At 47.5% G+C, this 17,098-nt stretch overlaps 2 protein-coding genes, 1 long non-coding RNA gene and 1 pseudogene across 6 annotated transcripts; all 4 read right to left on the bottom strand.

The window, feature by feature from the left end:
• Window positions 1-299: 299 nt before the first annotated feature.
• On the bottom strand, window positions 300-1,962 carry LOC136461194 (uncharacterized; annotated as a pseudogene).
• A 2,170-nt stretch (window positions 1,963-4,132) lies between these two features.
• LOC136459510 (uncharacterized) lies at window positions 4,133-6,306 on the bottom strand. The gene is made up of 3 exons (XR_010760210.1): window positions 5,656-6,306; window positions 5,207-5,507; window positions 4,133-5,125 (listed from the first exon to the last, which is right to left on the bottom strand). It is a non-coding gene; the product is annotated as an uncharacterized lncRNA (long non-coding RNA).
• Window positions 6,307-6,393: 87 nt separating this feature from the next.
• Window positions 6,394-8,879, bottom strand: LOC136461193 (globulin-1 S allele-like). Its single transcript, XM_066460596.1, has 7 exons — window positions 8,868-8,879; window positions 8,395-8,399; window positions 7,870-8,291; window positions 7,609-7,784; window positions 7,448-7,528; window positions 7,063-7,352; window positions 6,394-6,979 (listed from the first exon to the last, which is right to left on the bottom strand). Exons 1-7 carry the CDS (start codon window positions 8,877-8,879, stop codon window positions 6,394-6,396), a joined length of 1,572 nt encoding a protein of 523 aa, XP_066316693.1.
• Window positions 8,880-11,998: 3,119 nt separating this feature from the next.
• On the bottom strand, window positions 11,999-15,327 carry LOC136459508 (uncharacterized). Of its 4 annotated transcripts, XR_010760209.1 has the most exons (3): window positions 14,717-15,327; window positions 12,340-12,420; window positions 11,999-12,243 (listed from the first exon to the last, which is right to left on the bottom strand). XR_010760209.1 is itself a non-coding variant. In XM_066459355.1 (2 exons), the coding sequence occupies exon 1, from the start codon at window positions 15,230-15,232 to the stop codon at window positions 14,723-14,725; it is 510 nt and encodes a 169-aa protein (XP_066315452.1). In that variant the 5' UTR covers window positions 15,233-15,327; the 3' UTR covers window positions 12,337-12,420; window positions 14,717-14,722. The 4 variants fall into 4 exon arrangements, 3 of the variants coding, with proteins under 3 accessions (XP_066315452.1, XP_066315454.1, XP_066315453.1); XM_066459355.1 differs by lacking the exon at window positions 11,999-12,243 and having other exon boundaries at window positions 12,337-12,420; XM_066459357.1 differs by lacking the exons at window positions 11,999-12,243; window positions 12,340-12,420 and adding an exon at window positions 13,301-14,430.
• Window positions 15,328-17,098: the final 1,771 nt, after the last annotated feature.

Here is a 17,098-nt window from a genome sequence, read left to right as displayed (position 1 = left end):
GCCAAAAACACTTGACCCAATCAATTGCGGTGGCTCCAAAGACTAGAAAGAGCAGACTAATAGTTTTAAGGGTTATTATACTAAACATGTTATTATCAAGGTTCACATTAAGATTAAGGTCTTTATGAGGTGTGGAAAGTAAACCTGTCGCTACTTAAGCAGACTCTAGCAAGCAATCGTAGTTGTACTTTGATCACTAATGAACTAGATATGCATACACACAGAAAGGTTCACACTAAGATTAATTCCTCCGATCAAACTACGCTTACTAATTAGCTGTGCATGTATATTAGACCGTTTCACATAAAAGCAGTTGTTGGCAAGGATCGGAATGGTGCCGCACAAGTACCTGTAGCCTTAGAGATATATTTGGAGATCACAGTGGCAATGTAGCTACGCATGAAGCAGGTGTTCCTTTCGATGTCAAGCTTGGCCACTACTCGCAGCTCCTTCTTCCTCACGTCCACAGCAGCCACTAACCCCATCAGACCCCTGCTGGCAGCCTTGCACGACAGGTAAACAACATCATCGTCGATGCTCAAGGCGGGGTAACCCATATGCAGGGATCCCAGGGACAAAGCTGCCTCTTTGGCCTCCTCCTCCTCCTCACAGTCACCACCGCTGCTGCTCAAAAGCTCTTGCAGCAGCCCACGATGCCCTGGGTCGCCGACGTGGAATTCCTGCGACTCGGCGGTGCATTCCGTGCGCCAGTCGTCCCATGAAGTGACCGGGATAGGCATGCTCTAGTGGCCTTCCACCGACCAGGGACCACGGAGCGCGTCGGCGGAGACAGGCAGTCTTTGCGGCGCACCCATTCAAGATACGTGGCAGGTTCAGGGGAGGACACGGTGTTCATCACCACTCTCGGCGGAACGATTTCCATCTCGACGTACTTGATGCAGTCCTTGTGCTGGCTGACAGTGATGTCCCGGACAAAGCGCTCGCCGTCGCGGAGGAACCTTCTCCAGTTGCCCTTGGCCGGCAGCGGTAGCGGCATGTCACGCAGCTTGGGACGCTCCTCGAGAACGTCGCAGAGGAGGATGCCGCGCCAGAGATCGACCCAGCCCACCGGTGCCTCCAAGCGTGATCACGTTCGTCGTCAGGTGGTACAAGAGCCTCTTGGCCGTGTCTGCGATCGGGCACACGCTGTCCCTCACCGGCATCTCCACCGAAACCGGCTGGACTGTCCACCTCCATGTCTCGCCGCCAGGTTTGGAGCGGTACAGGTGCAGCGTGAAAGGGTAGACCTTGAGGGCGGCAACGACATACTGGTTGCCGCCGTCGGCGGTTACCGCGCCGCGGCTAAGTATGGCGATCTCTTGGTCTCCAAAGCAATAGGGCCACGGGTTTGGTAGGAGATCCAGTTTGGTGCGCCCTGTAGACGAAGTAGTCGTTGTGCTGGAAGAAATCGTTGCCCAGAGGGTTAACGGGGACTCGGAGGACGACGAGGTCGTCGGCGGCGACGACAGCGCGGGGCGCCAGGCTCAGATCGTCTGGTGGTAGCTGCAGATCAGGGCAGTGCGCGGAGATGTGGGAGAGGGCAGGCGGGGGCACGGTCCAGAAAGTCACCTCGATGGTATGGCCGGTGCTCGTCTTTGATCTGGCGGTGGAGGCGTTCTTGGTGGCGGCGCTGTAGGCTCGAACATCGAGAAGGACGCTGCGGGTGTTCTCGTCGCCGCTGCCTTCGATCCACCAAGATCCAATCGGAGAAGGAGAATCGTTCCGCGGCAGCTTCGCCCATGACGTTCGATCGATCCACCAAAATCCAATCCGAGAAGGAGAATTGTTGGATCGATTAGAGATGGGCTCCGCGTGGCAGCGGCGATTGCCAATTGGATTAGGGGTTCGGGGGTTATCGTGTTTCACAGGATCACAGGACCGCCCGCAGTAGCATGAGAAATTTTTGATTGATGACCCTTTTTTTTGTCCAGTCCCCGCTTGACTCTGTGTTGGCTCCCACATCTGAGTCCAAAGTCTGCGCCCGGCTTCCTTGGGCCCTGGCCCGTCCGTCTACGCCAACGACGATAGAAACGGAAACGGCGGTTGCCTCCTGCTTGTGAATTGTGATGCCTCATGTGATGTTTTGGGCAAGTTGAGCATCGCTGGATGGGCCACGCCACACCAAGAAACTCCGGTCCATCTAATCCAGTGTTCTAAGCTCAAAAAAAATCCTAATCCATTGTTCCATCTTTTTTGTTCTTTTTTCTTCATTTAGCAGAGTGATGTTCTTTTGTCTACTATTTTGCGTGATCAACGGGTAGTATTTTTTTTAATGAAATCAACAGGTTAGTAATTGTTTCCGGGTTTCGTTTGGTTTTGTAGTCCATTGTGTTAAGTGACTCATCGTCAGTTTGGCACATGGCGTTCTTGTGGTCGCTGCCTTCGGGGCTTTGCGGCGGCGATCATGGCATTTGATCGATCCACCGAGATCCAATCGGAGAAGGAGAATTGTTCCGCAGCGACGATGGCCATGGCATCCGATCGATCCACCAAAATCCAATCAGAGGAGAATTGTTGGGTTGGTTGTCTATTGAATTAGGGGTTCAGGGGTTCTCGTATTTCACAGGACCGCCTGCAGCAGCATTGAGAAATTTTGGATTTACTATTATGGACTCTCAAAAGTAGACTTGGTTGAAATACCATCTTTAGAGTGAGCTTTGCTGAAATGTCATTATATAACAAGGCCAGCAGGCTAACATGCATTTTGAGGACTTTATAAAACATTTTGTGAAATATAAAATTTGAGGGCACCTAACCGGCCATTTTTTGTCCTTCTGTCCCACCTTATCTAGCCGTCCAGGAATAGAGGAGATTGAGGTTCGTTATGTTGTCACATTCCCATTCTGATGTGCGTTGAGAGGGAGTGAACGGACCCTGTCCCATTGCCGGTGCCACTCGTGGTCATCCTTCGACGACCCCCTTCGTCTTCCCACTGGCACCCTTCCTCTGCCTCGAGCCCCCGACTTGAGTCGTCCTCGCCCGTTTGACTCTGCCCCATCGCATCACTATTCTTAGCGGCGGCGGCGGCGTTGTTCGGCAGGGAGAAGGAGGAGGGATTCTTCTGCATCAACGTCAAGTTCCACACGAGGGTGCGGCTGGAGGTGATCGTTGTCAACAGCGTCGAGTACAGGGCGGATGTGGACTGCTACATCAGGGTCCCGGACCCGAGCAACGCCACGGCAGTGGCGCTGGGGTTCACGCTGATGCAGTGCCATGTGGACGACTTCCCGTGAGAGAGAGTGCGGAAGCTGCGAGCAATAGGTTTGATTGTACGCGGATGAGTTGATCGATTTGCTTAGTTCGTGTACTGTCATTTTCTGCTTGATTTTTCTTTTATCTACGACTAACTAATTATAACTATAGGAAAGCATACATAGATCCTGATTGTCCTTAATCCTTAGATTTGTTATGATTTATTTATTTATCTTTGAAAAAAACCACGCAAATTTTTGGCTGATTCATTAGTATTTTGTGAGAGAGAATAAGCCAGAACCAGCTGATAAGTTGGGCTGATCGTGCCCGTTGCACAGCGTCGCTGACTTCGTTAACCCATAAAATCTGGCGAACCAGTTTTTCGGAAGTACTACTCATCAATGCATGCTTGATTTATACAGTAGATAAGAAAACAAAAGGACAGTGTACGTATATTTGAATATTTGATTTGATCACAGCGAACTGGTAATTGGTAGTAGTAAACGGTAGACATGTTCTGTTTTTTAAAAAAAAACATTGGCAGGCCGGAGCTCTGCCATATCGGACACGTACGTGCTTTCCAACTGCTTTCCCTTGTCAAGGATGGCTGTCACACTGAGGCTCAGAGGTTAAACAGTTTAGCCCGGCGTGTTCAGTTGTTTACTTCTCAGCTTGTTTCAGCTTATTCTCTATCACATAACACTATTGAATCATTCAAAATAATCTAAAATCCACTATGCAAGCGAACAGCTGAACACGCCGAACGAAGGGTTAAAGTTTAACCTCATGGGACTGTTTAGCCCTTTACTATAACATGACTCATTTGCCCCTAATTATTGCCTCTAATTATTATACCCATGCACAAGTGCACAGCCATGCACGTCACGATATGCTTTCTGCCTGGCGCTCTCTCCCTCACAAACATCACACATCACAATCATATATATGTCCATACAAATTGTCATGATCCGAAACATTATTACACATATTAAACAAAATCATACACAATTTCTATGACCTATTGAACAACCCATTCGCTATTTGATCACGGAATGCATTCATGTTCTGATCTTCCTCCTCTTCTTGGGCATTCGGCACATTCCTCCGTTGAGTAGTGGATGGTTCTGCCAATGGTACATAGTTTTCATCACGGTCTACCAACTCAAAGCCTTGATCCGCCATAGCACTCTCTCTAATAAAATTATGAAGTGTCATGCATGCAAGTATTATTGAGCTTTGATTTGCCATCGGATAACTTGGCAAATCCAACAAAATCCTCCACTTCATCTTCAAAACTCCAAAGGATCGCGCGATGACATTTCTAAGAGAAGAATGCACGAAATTAAATGTCTCTTTTTTACCTCTTGCCATAGGGCCATTTCGAAACTATGTAGCCATCTCTTTTTCTTGCACCATCACTGCAGCCAACTCAGACCAGTAGATATCCTTTTTCTTGCACCATCTCTGCAGCCAAATTAGACGATCTTCAGGGTTGGGGATGTTGATGAAGAACTGCCGATTTTCTGCTTTTTTGGACAGCATTCCAGCAACAAAATACTCCACACTGTTAGAAGCTGCCCCACATTCTATAGCCAATTCCTGACACTTCTTCATGGATTACGCCATCTTGTCTTCCTTATTCTTGATGGATTCATAGACCTTATGGGTAGCATCTCTGTCAGCAGTCCATTTGTCTTCTTTTCAGGACTTTTAGCAGTGGTACTAGTACTACTAGCCCTCTTGCGGCTGCTGGTACTCATGGGGCTTTGATCATCATCCCCCTCTTGTTCCCTAGCACGTTCCTCTTCCTCTAATTCCATTTGGCCAGGGATACAGGAGGAGGATCCATCCACAGCAATACCACTAAACATTTCTTCAAGTTGATCTAGGTAATCTGGAGGACCATGTTAAGTTTCTTCAATTCTGGTTTGCCCTGTTGTCAACAAATAAAAATATATCATACATAACAAAAAGGGATGCATAAAAAAAGCACACTGCCGAAATGAAGGTTTACCTCTGTGTTTCTTCCAAAATGCAGGAGAGGCCACAACTTTACCATTGTCACGGCCTAAACCAGCCTGTTGATTGAGACACAGCTAAAATGAATACACAGATTTAAGTTGTCCAATTCTATTCTTCAGTTGCTTCCTGTCATGCCTCAGTCCAGTGGCCATGAAATACTTAGTTGAGATAATCTTGTAGCCTCTTGCTGTCATGGTTCCATTATTGCAGTTCCCTGCCCTTATTTACTCAACGCACAAGTCACAAAACAGAAAAGTATTTCCTTCGGACCAATTTGCCTTATCAACTCTCATCTAATAAAGGAAAAAATTATGCACTGCTTTCATATACTATACAGTAGCAAGGTATCAGAAAATCTATCACTATCAAACAATCTAAACACAAGTTACAATCAATCACTATCAAACAATCTAGCAGTGTTCAGATTGAAAATTTGCTCACCAACGAGGTGCCATCGACCTGAAGGACGCCATGGTCTTCGTCTTGTCCATCACCTTCGTCCTCCGTCGTCATGAAGTTGTCCGCAGCATGACGACCAGTACTAGGGGCGGCACCGGTCGATCCACCACAAGCACCGCGACCTCCACGACTTCCGCGACCTCCCTGACCTCCGCCTGCACCGCGACCTCCGCGTCCTCCCTGACTTCCGCTTCCTCCACCTTCCGAGCGAGGAGCGCGAAAGGGGTTCTTCGCAGCCACGCTGTCTCTGCCGCCACGGATGCGAAGGGGAGGAAGCCCCTGACCTGCGGTCGGGCCGGACTGCAGGAGTTGCTCGTACGACGCGAGGTCAGGGAAGCAATCCGCCTGGGAGTTCATATCGAGGCCCTCCATGCCGCTCCGTGGAGCATGAACGCTGCTGGCACCAGGAGCCGGCTGGGAGAAGACGTCGAAGCCGGCGGAGAGGGACACTGGATCCGGCTGGGAGAAGAAGTCCCTGTACTCGTCTCCGCCATGGCCGTCCATCTGGTGGTGGCGCGGTGGTGGTGAGGGGCGGCGGTGGTGGTGAGGAGAGGCGTTGGTGAGGGCCGAGATGGTGACGGGCGGCGCCGGCAAAGGCGGAGAACCGCGCGACGCGGGTGGAAGTGACGAACCAAGCTGGCGGCGGGTGGAAGTGAGACTGAAGAGATAAGAGGCTTTTACACGTATGCCATAAAAAAGTCTGTAATTATGTATAAGTCATTAAAAAAGTTGACCGCTCTTCAAGCCATTCCGTCGGTGTTTCGTTCGTTTTTCACCGTTATATGTGGGTCCGATCAGTATAAACGTCCAAAATACTCTTCTCCACACCGCTCGCAAAGGCCTTTCTCCACACCGCTTGCGCTCGCGGCCGCCATCCCCTCCGTCAGCGCTCGTGGCCGTGAACGACAGCGCCTTGGCCACGTGGTCCAGCTTCTTGAACACGTTGTCGGCGCCGGCCAGGAACACCTTCTCGTTCTTCTCGGCGTGGATCTCGAAGCACACGAGCTCGAGGTTGCTGTCCGGGGACACCACCGCGACGAACGGGTGGCCCACGGGCACCACGAACGCCGTGCCCGGCGACAGCCGCGCCCGGATGGTGTGGTACCCCTGCCCAGCTTCCTCCTCCTCCTCCTCCTCCTCAGATCCTTCTTCTTCTTCGCTCCTCCGCCTGCCCTTGCCGCGCTCGCGCTCGCCGCCCTGCGACTCGTGGTGGTGCGGGCACACGATCTCGGCGGACCCTTCGCCTTTCGCCACGTAGCTGATCTTGAACGAACGGGTGTTGAACAATGGCGCGCTCATGGACCCATGTAACGAAGTGCTCATCAAAATCGCAAGCACAAGCTAGCCTAGCAACGGTTAATTTAGAGGGGGCGCACGCGCGCACGCACCGCGGTGATGTTGGTGAAGGAGACGCTGACGTCGTGGTCGGCGAGGTCGTGGAAGCTGCACGCGTCGGCCTCGTAGAGCTGCCCGTGCTGGTTGCCGATGCTGGGCCGCTGGTCCAGGAGGCTGTAGGGGCCGTGCGACTCGCCGAACGGCGGCAGGGGCCAGTGCGGGCCGTGGCCGCCCTCCGAGGCGTGGCGCTGCAGCTCGCAGATCTGCTCCTCCGTGGCGCGCACGATGACCCCCTTGTCCTGCTCGCGCTTCCTGAACAGCCTCTCCAGCCGGTCGCTTGAGGTCTGCGACATGAACGCGATGTGAGCAGTGAGCACACACACAGGTCGACACTTCGTTGCTGCACATGTAAGACATGTATGTCATGTGTACTACGTACCTTGTAAGCAGCTCTCTGGATGCTCTTGCTGAAGCTCGACAGGAACGATTCCGGGTTCCTCTCGCCGGGGCTGAAGAAGAACTGCCAAAAAAAATGACACGTCAGTCGATTGGGTTATGCAACAATCCATGATGTCTTGTTTAGAGCTTAATAATAATTACCTGGAACTCGCCAGGCACGGATATGGTGTGGAGGATCTTGGCGATGACCAGTTTCTTCCGGCCGTCGGTCTTGGCCAGGTAGGTGATGGCCCCGGCCGGCGCCACGAAGATGTGGCCTTCCTTGATGGTGTACGAGCGCCTCTCGCCGTTCTCGATCGTCGTCACCACTCCCTCGCCTAGCAACCAATGAAATCCAGTCGATCAGCTAAGCACAACAACAAACGTACATGACGGCGTCCTCGATCACGGTCACCGGCGTACCTTGCACGACGTAGCAGATGCAGTGCGCGTCGGTGTGGCCGGGCACGATGAACGAGCGCGGGTTCGCCTCCAGGACCGCCACGCGGTAGTTCCGGATGCCGCGGAGGAGCTTGGACGCCTCGTGGAACGGCCGGAGCACCCTCACGGACCCCTGCTCGCTCCGGACGACGCGGCAGAAGCTGCGCCGGTCGAACACGTACGGCCGCCGGCCTGGCTCCTGCTCACGCTCGTCTCCCGACGAGCCCTCGCCGCGCCGGTCGCCACGGCGGTCGTGCTCGTGCTCGTGCCTGCCGCCCCGCTCCTCCTGCTGCTTCTCTCGCTCCTCCTCCCTGCACTGCTCTACGCACCGGGCGCGCTGGTGCCAGGGACTGTCCTCGCATTGCCGCGCGTACCGCCAGGACTTGTGGCCCCCGTGGCCGTGCCTTGCACGACGTAGCAGATGCAGTGTGGAGAAAGGCCTTTGCGAGTGGGAGAAAGGCCTTTTCGAGCAGTGTGGAGAAGGGTATTCTGGACCTTTATACTGACCGGGCCTACATGTAACGGTGAAAAATGAATAGAACACCGATGGAATGGCTTGAAGAGCAAAGAAGTTCAGAACGACGGCACTCGTGTACGGTCAACTTTTTTAATGACTTAGTGTGTAATTATAAACTTTTTTAATGGTATACATGTAAAAGCCTCAAGAGATAAGGGTACGCTCGGGTGGGTGGGAATAATATGTCTTTTGTCCAGAAAGACCACTTTTAGCTGTCTTTAGCTTATCTTGGTGGGCTAATGAAAAAAGAACAGACTAAAGTTTAGTCGTTAGTTTTAGCTCTCATAGTTAGATACATACAAGGCTACGAGTGACTAAAAAGACTGGACTAAAATTTAGCCCCAAACAGGGCCTAGATATTCTGACTTCTGGTCAATGAATGATGTACCTACGAGGCTACGTTCTTTTTTTTTCTTTCTCTCTGATCTCAAACGAACCACCACGGATGCACGTAACATCGTACCTCTGAAGTCATGCGCGATCGAACGAACAGTAAATTTCCTCGATCAAAAAACATATTGGAGCGTTTGTTTTTTTCACGTGAACATATTGCACGCTTGGAAAAAACTACTACTTAAATAAACGGAACAATTTGACCAGGTGGTGGAGTCCCGTCCAAGAAGATCCCAATAATCGGCACATCACCATGCACTTGATGAGAATGAGAATGGTCATGATGGAGGGGCACGTGAAAGCATCGCGAGCATGATGCCGAAAGTGAAATCCACGGTGAAGTCGTTGTATTGCGTTCGGCCTATCAGGTATCAGTTTTTATTTGGAGCAACTAGTCTATCAACGCATGCTCTCACACGGGCTAGCATTATGGAATATATAAGTATTATTTCATTCAATCCAAATTATAAGATATTTTGACTTTTTAAGATATATTGTTTTTTACTATATATTTAGACAATACATCTAAGTATATAACAAAAATTATGTATTTAGATAATTCAAAACGTCTTATAATTTAGAATGGAGAGAGTACATCTAACTAATAAAGAATTCCCTTTGTTTATTTTCTAACACAATAGACATAATAGATACTCTCTAGTCTATATATCTAGTTATCATAAACTTATTGATTACTATTTCTCAATGAACTAATCTATATTCTTTTATCCATATTCGTATTTTCCCTTTGCATGGCACCTGTACCTCTGTAGATTTTTAAACTACAATTACTTTGAAACCTTAGTATTAATCAAGGTGTCTCTTGTTGCATCATGTATCTTATGAAAGTCATGAATCTAAATTTTGATTTTTATATTTTATTCTTATGGAGACTTTTCTCTCCTCAAAGTTAAGTTGAAACCCTTGTGATGATTGTATCTTTCATTAACTCTCTTTTTTGAACTTTTTAAAAATATGTATTTTAGGTCATAGAGTATGTTCTTAAGCACTACAATAGCATAAGCCATTATTTGAAACATACACCATATCGCTTAAGATAAGTCATAGAGTTTGAAGTGAGATCTCAAACAGGGTAGCAGTGCTAACCTCAAGAGTATTTTAATACTTAAACTAATAATGACTGACTTTTTACTATAAAGTATTCTTAAATGGCTAGAAAAAATATAGCTACCAGTGATCCCCACACTTCTAAAATATAGCAAAATAGATGTACCAAAAAAAGTCAAACCGATTTATAAATTAGAACGGAGGGAGTAATTATTAATCAAGTTGTTGCAATATTTCACATGTTAAATAGAAACTCTAGTATTCATGTATTCTTTATCTTTTATTAAAAATATTAAAAATGTTCACTAAACATATATATTCTTTTGTTTGTTAAGTGAATATTTTTCTATGTTTCATAAGTTATTAAAATAAATATTTATCCTAATGTATACATGTATATTTGATATACATGGTCGAACATAGTATTATAGTTATTTTATTTCTTGATTATAGAAGTCTGAAATTTTAAAATATATATGTATCATACTTTATGGATATTGATTTATTTTCTTGTAATAATATATATTACTGTTTACGTGTAGACTGCAAAGATTTTTTTGTTTATTTTTTATAATGGCTATACATACAAATATAAATATAGTACCTTATATTATCTTTCACAACGACATATATGGATAGGCTAAATCCAAACTTAGAATATTACTTTGCATTAACTTTCATAATGATAAAGGCTAATAATTTATAAAATCACTAGGAGTCATTTTAAATTATCTTTCATAAGGTAGATGTGGATAATTTAGATATAAATTTAGATGATTATTTTAAATTATTTTTTTTATAATGGCAAAGCTGGATAATTTAGGTGTAATATTATAGGGGTTTAATTTAAATTATGTTGCCAATGTGGATAATTTAGATGCAAATTGAGGAAGTTGTTTTAATTCTTTTAGAAGGACATATGTGGATAATTTACAAACAAATATAGGCAGTGGCGGATATAAGGCTAGGGCCAGTATGGCCATGGCCCCAGGCGTGAGAAAAAACACTAGAGTAATTCCTTTGTTTTTTCCACCTAAATCTATATACTAGCATTACTTTTGTCCATTAGCATGCGATCTGGTGTTAGTGGTTCATAATATTGGCCCTAGTCGCGAAAGTTCCTTAGCTCCGCCGCTGAATATAGGGTGTTATTTTGAATTATCTTTTGTAATGGCAAAGATGGGTAATTTAGATGTAAAATTAGGGTGTTACTTTATGTATTTTTTATAATGACAGTGGTGGGTAAATTTTTAATAAACTACAATAGATCTAATGGCTATTATCGGTGATCATGATTAGAGTCTACCAAATCAAAGGCCAGATGTTTGTAATTATTATGAGAATTTCTAAGATTTATCTTTTTTTTTAGTGCGTCCGGTGAGAATTAACGTGATGTTTTCATTAGGGGCTCTAATTAGTAATAGTAAGATAAAATAGAGACTGTGGCCTTGCTCTAGCCAACGATGGAGATTTTGGTATGGAGTACGAACCAAGAAAGCACAAGGAACCGACCGTAAGTAGCCCAGCTCAGTAAGGTCTTCATGTGGTTTTATGCACATTAAATAGGACGACGATTCATAAAAAATGAAATCTTTCCATGTTCCGTGCAGGAGAGAGAAGAGAAACGTTTCTTGCGGGCGAAACGACCGTGCACTGATTCCAACTTGTTGGAAATCGCACGACACCCGCGTTGAGGGGAAAGATTTCACCGCGCGATCCCTTGCTGCTTGCGCGCGGCTCCGCCCCAATCTGCCCCGCCCCCATCGCCATCCTTCCCGCGCCCCGCCCCAATCCTCCCGCCATTCTTCTTCCTGCTCGTGCGGTTCTTCTTCCTGCTCCCGTGCAGTAGAGCCGAGCAGCTGGGTCGGAGATCCAGGAGCGGTCCCTTCCCCGACCCCGCTGCAGCCGCGTCGGGCGTGCCGCAGCCGACCACGACACCGCTTCCAACACCGGCCTGCATCCGCGCCGTCCTGCTCAAGACCCACGACGAGCTCCTCGCCGACTACGTCTTGCTCCGCCCGCGACCGCGCCTACTCTGTCCACGCCAAGCATCAGGACGCGCCCTGCGTCTCCACCGCGTCCGCTCGCACGGTCCGCGCTGTCGCGTCCGCTCGCCCAGGCCGCCGCAGGTACACGCAGGTCGTGCTCGACGCAGGTACACGCAGGTAGCGGTCGCCTCGGCTCGCCCGCCCGCCCTGCCGCGTCCGCTCGCCCAAGCCGCCGCAGGTACACGCAGGTCGCGGTCGCCGCGTCCGCTCGCGTGCTGGTTGTCCGCTGCCGCGTGCACTCGCTGTGTGCGGTGTGCTGCTTGTCTCGTGCTTTGTTTGGGACGAACGCCTTCAGCTTCCTCGCCTGTGATTTTGATGCCTGCAAGTGGTCTGATGCATGCAAGTGATTTTTACAGATAGAGATTTTGATGCCTGCAAGTGTTTTTGATGTATCTCTGCAATGATTTGGATGCCTGAAAAAAATACCTTGCTTCTTCTTTGATTGGTCCTTTTTTTCTTTAGTATGATGCTCTAGTATGCATTTTCTGTAGTATGAATTTAGTGCGCCTGCATATAAATTTCTGTCAGAAAAGCAATATGTAGAAGCCATCATGCAACCAACGAGCATTCATTTATGCAAGTCTACAGATTTAAGGATCATCCTGATCTGAACTGCTGGTTTGACATCTATGATCATTTTGATATGCACAGGTTCTAAATTGTGTGTGAATTTCAAGTCTTAAAATTTAGAACTGAATGTCTTGTGGTTAAAATTAGTAGCTGCTGTTTTTGTTCAACAGCAACAGCAACTTCATGTCTACAGCAGTAGCCGCTGCTTTTGTTCAGCGGCATGATGTGCACCAGGCTTGAGATAGATTCAGTTCAAACACAGCTTGCCGATTTTCCCCATTTCTGTGTTCCAGTGCCCAGCTTTCCTGTCCTTTTTTTCAATTCAGTTCCAGCGCAGCTGAACGTGAAACTGAAGTGATCACATATGAATGCTGTGTTTTTTTATGTGTATAAACTGACGCTGCAAAAGGCTGCATAGTTTGTTTGTTTTTTTTGCGAGGAAAAAAGCTACGGGCATTGATGTGGTACCTTCAAATAGATCGGACACGACCAGAATTTTAGACTTAGGTGGGCTTCTTCTAATGTTTTAACATTCAAAATTTAGTATAAATTTTCTCTACTAAATGCCTAGTGATATTCCAACGTGCTATGACTAGTGGCAGTGTTTTATTACTACTTAAAAACACTAGAAGAATTTCACCATTTTAGTAGGGGATGGCTAGGATCATCTATTACCTCTAGGAGGTGGTAATAGATGAAATATGTATTTATTTTATTTTTTATTTTGTAAAGTATGATAAATTAAGAAAGTTTTAGCTATAACTTTTCTTTTGTAGATCTAATTGATGCATGCATGATTTATAGGATATAGTGAATCTTTTTAGTTTGCAAACTTTGGACATGATGTATTTAACTAGCATGTTATTTTTTTTTTGTGTGTGCATGTAACGCCTTTATGTTAGCTCGTGTCGTGTTAGCAACTGTTTTTGATGTATGTACGTGTTCCATCTGTTAGTTTACAAACTCTGAATGTAATTGATTTTTTTATGCATGCACGTACGTTACCTCCTGTATTAGTTTACAGACTTTAAACGTAATTGATCGATTTTTTCATGCATGTACGTATACCTCCTGTGTTACCTGTTTTATTAGCTAGCGTGTTAGACTTAGGTGACAACTTTTTTTTTTAATTTCATATCCGTGTTTATTTTGAACTTTCGTTGGTTGCTAATCTTAACATATTTTTTTAATCATCATGCATGTATACAAAGGAAGGCCAACCCACTTCCATGTTATCCCAAGATTACAAGATCCGGAGAATCTTTTTCTCTTTTTCTAGCTTATTTTACTGGATTTTTTAATTTATTAAGTAATTCATAAATGTGAAAAATCAATGGTTCAGATTGATTTGAGATCTTACTTCCTCGTAGGTAAAGATTGTACCGTAGCATTGCCCAAAAGCTACATAGTTCACAAACCACATTTGATTACAACACATTATACGAAATGCTAAAGCTAGTGTATGAAACTCTGCATTGAGTCTCATTCTTAATGTCACGTTTTGAAAATTGGGAGGTCAAACCTCCCACCGAGACCGGCCTAACGGCACCGCTGCCGCAGCCTGGCAGCCATCTAGCTGCGAGGGACGACGGGGCAGACCTGCATGCGAGGGTGTCGCTGTCGGTCGATCCCCGAGTCCGCGTTCAAAGTTGGGTTGCTGAGCACGAACCAGGTGACGGTCGCCGCTGAGGCCTGAGGTCGTCCGTCGATGACCACGCCAGAGGGAGAGGCCCACATGTTTACGACTAGCGTAGGAGGGGGGGACGACAGGACGTTGCAGTAACTGCTTCCTGTGATTCCTGAATGCTGAGCACGGACCACCGTGGCACCGATCGCTAGCTAGCGGTCGATCTTGAGGTGATGGAAATGGTGGTTGCACGCAGCACGCCTCACTTCCTTCCTTGATCCCGAAGGGACCGAGATGACTGGATACTTCAGCGGGCTAGGCTTATGCAACCATACAGTAGGTCAGTATACAGGCACGACGTTTACTTGGAGTAATTTATTCGCTACTCACTGTCAAACAGTACTAAACAGCTCGGTTAGAAAGTTCCATTCACCTGCAAAAATAGTTTACTACTACTAGCTACGTACATGATCTTGTACAAGAATGATGCTCTTGTTTCGCGGCATATGATTTCAACTAGCTGTACGTCACTACTGCTCATGTGTCGCATACTCGTAACCAACAATACCTAGTGTCGCATACTCAAAACACACACAGAGGAAGTACCTAGTGTTACGCCTGACGAAGTTGCACCGCGACGGTCTCCATGTCCAGGGCGCGGGCGTCCAGTCGGTCAGGCGACTCGGGGGGCGTGCAGAAGGAGGGCGTCGTGATCGGCGTCGTGCCGCCCTTCTCCGTGCCCTCGTCTATCGTGGACAGGGACCTGTTGGGGCCCCCGAAGATCTTCTTCCACCTCGCGATCTCGAACTCGTCGGGCTCCACCTGCTCGTCCGCCGCCGCGGCCTCGACGCCGCCGGGCGCGTGGTCCCGGCCCTCCCTCGCCCCCGTGGACCGCCGCCCCCGGCTCCTCTCCATGGACGACGACGGCGGCCTCACGGCGCCCCGCTGCCTGTCTTCGGCGAAGCAGACGTCGAAAAGGACGAAGCCGCGGCGCGTGGGCGACACGTCGTCGCGGCGCCGCCAGCAGCAGTGCCGGACGACGACGGCCCCGAGCAGGACGAGGAACAGCGCGGCCAGGGCGGCCGTTAACGCGATGAGGAGAGCGAAGCCGGCGTCTCCCATCTCGCCCGCGCGCGACTGTTCGACGCAAGCGGAGGCCGCGGCGGCATTCGAGCAATTGTACTAGGAACCGCGGTGACGACTGACGAGTAGTATTCAGAACGCCTGGACGAGGAAATGTCTTCGTTCGCCGGTCACCACACTCCAAAGCTGCCAGCGACAGCGCGAAAACGCCAGTTTATTGTTTGCACATCTCCGGCGACCGAAACGGTGATAGCGCCCAGTGGCGCTGTGCCTAGTAACCAGCTTACTTTTTTACAGGTGCCGTTTGTCGAGTATGGCACATTCCTGCTAGGATTTTTATCGGCAACTCGTTGATATAGACATTTGCGGCTTATTGCTCCCTCCGTCTTTTCAAAATACAAGGCAACATTGGAATTTTTTACCAGCAATTACTCTAATCATACGAAAAGTTTATGCTATAAAAGTAGTTGCTTTAGATTGATATTTAGAAATATTCTCTATTGATTATCTTTTTTGTTGTCACAAACAACATATTATAAGTGGAAATAGTCATGAAAATATCTATTTTTCTGTGACAGCACCGCTATAAAAAAAGTTCTATTTTTAAGAGCAGGTCACATGATAAACCGTCTTTATAAATAGAGTCTAATTTTAGAGATGATTTGATATATTATAAACAGCTCTTGAAATTCTTTTCAAGGAGGTAAAGGTGGTGTTTCCTAGAAATTGTTCCCAAACCAGAAGTATTAAGGAAAGGTTCTTCTATTGCCAACAACACTGTAGCGACGCTTAGGTCACGGTTTCAAAGCCTGGAGAACGCACATAGTTGGCATGAAAAATCAAATGACTAGGAACAATTATTTACTCGCCTAAAAGCCTTTGCCAAAATATGGTTACGAACTCCGTACTAAAAAAATGATCTATTCAGTTTTTTTTTGAACTCATCTAGAAATTAATTTTCACGGGCTCTAAAAGTTTATTCTGTAGTACACGATAGCACTCCCTAGAGCTCAGGTTTTTTTTTTTTTTTGTTGATACGTACCCAGGCTCTACGGCCTTGTATTAAGAGACTCAAGCTTAGCCAAATCGCGAGCAATCCAACAGAGTTACAAATTCAGGGAGGGGTCAGTCCAGAGGCAAACTTGACCCAGGTCCCAACTCATACCCAACCTAGCAAGCTCGTGCGCAGACTGAGTTACAAGACCTCGGAATATCAAGAACACTTATCAGCCTGTTCGTTTGGCTGTGGCTTGTCGTAAATAATTGTAAATTATCAGTCGGAACAATATTTTTCTCTCACACAAACCAGCCAGCAGTACTTCTTCACGAACCAGCAACGATACGAACCAGTCAACTGAACAGGTTGTATACAATTAAAACTATCATGCAGAAAGCTGCGAAGATTCATGAACAGACCTCCACCGATGGACATATCTCTTGACGACGAAGTCAGCACATCCTTCAATTGGGAGGAATTATGTCCTGCAGGTGTGCAGGGTACGGTCCTCGGTATTGCGGTTGACTTTGAACGCCTCACCTTATCTGCTCCGCCTGATTTCTTGGGTCCTCACCGAGCGGGCGTTCCCGTTCGGTCATTCCTAGTCAGCTCTGACCGCGTTGGTCGGAGAAAGAGCTGTATGCAGAGGTTCGGTGTACTTCCGGTCAGAGAAACGGGTCGGAGTAGGAAGCGAGCATCGTCCCCTCCTTGGCCAGACCTTCCGATTGGAGAAGCCGGTCGTTGTCGGAGGCTTTCCGGTCGGAGACCGGATCACTCTTCCGGACTATCGTTAGGTATCAGGGCCGTCCTAGGAGTTGCGCGTCGTCTGTAATGCCGTCTGCTGGGCCAAGCTTTTGTAGGGAAGCGAGCCCATTAGGGACCTCGGGTCTATGAACCCGACAGGAGCC

The sequence above is a fragment of the Miscanthus floridulus genome, chromosome 6 (assembly GCF_019320115.1).
Source record: "Miscanthus floridulus cultivar M001 chromosome 6, ASM1932011v1, whole genome shotgun sequence".
Classification (NCBI taxonomy): Eukaryota; Viridiplantae; Streptophyta; class Magnoliopsida; order Poales; family Poaceae; genus Miscanthus; species Miscanthus floridulus.
The sequence above is the reverse complement of the archived record's forward strand: the minus strand, read 5'-3'. Positions and strand labels throughout refer to the sequence as shown.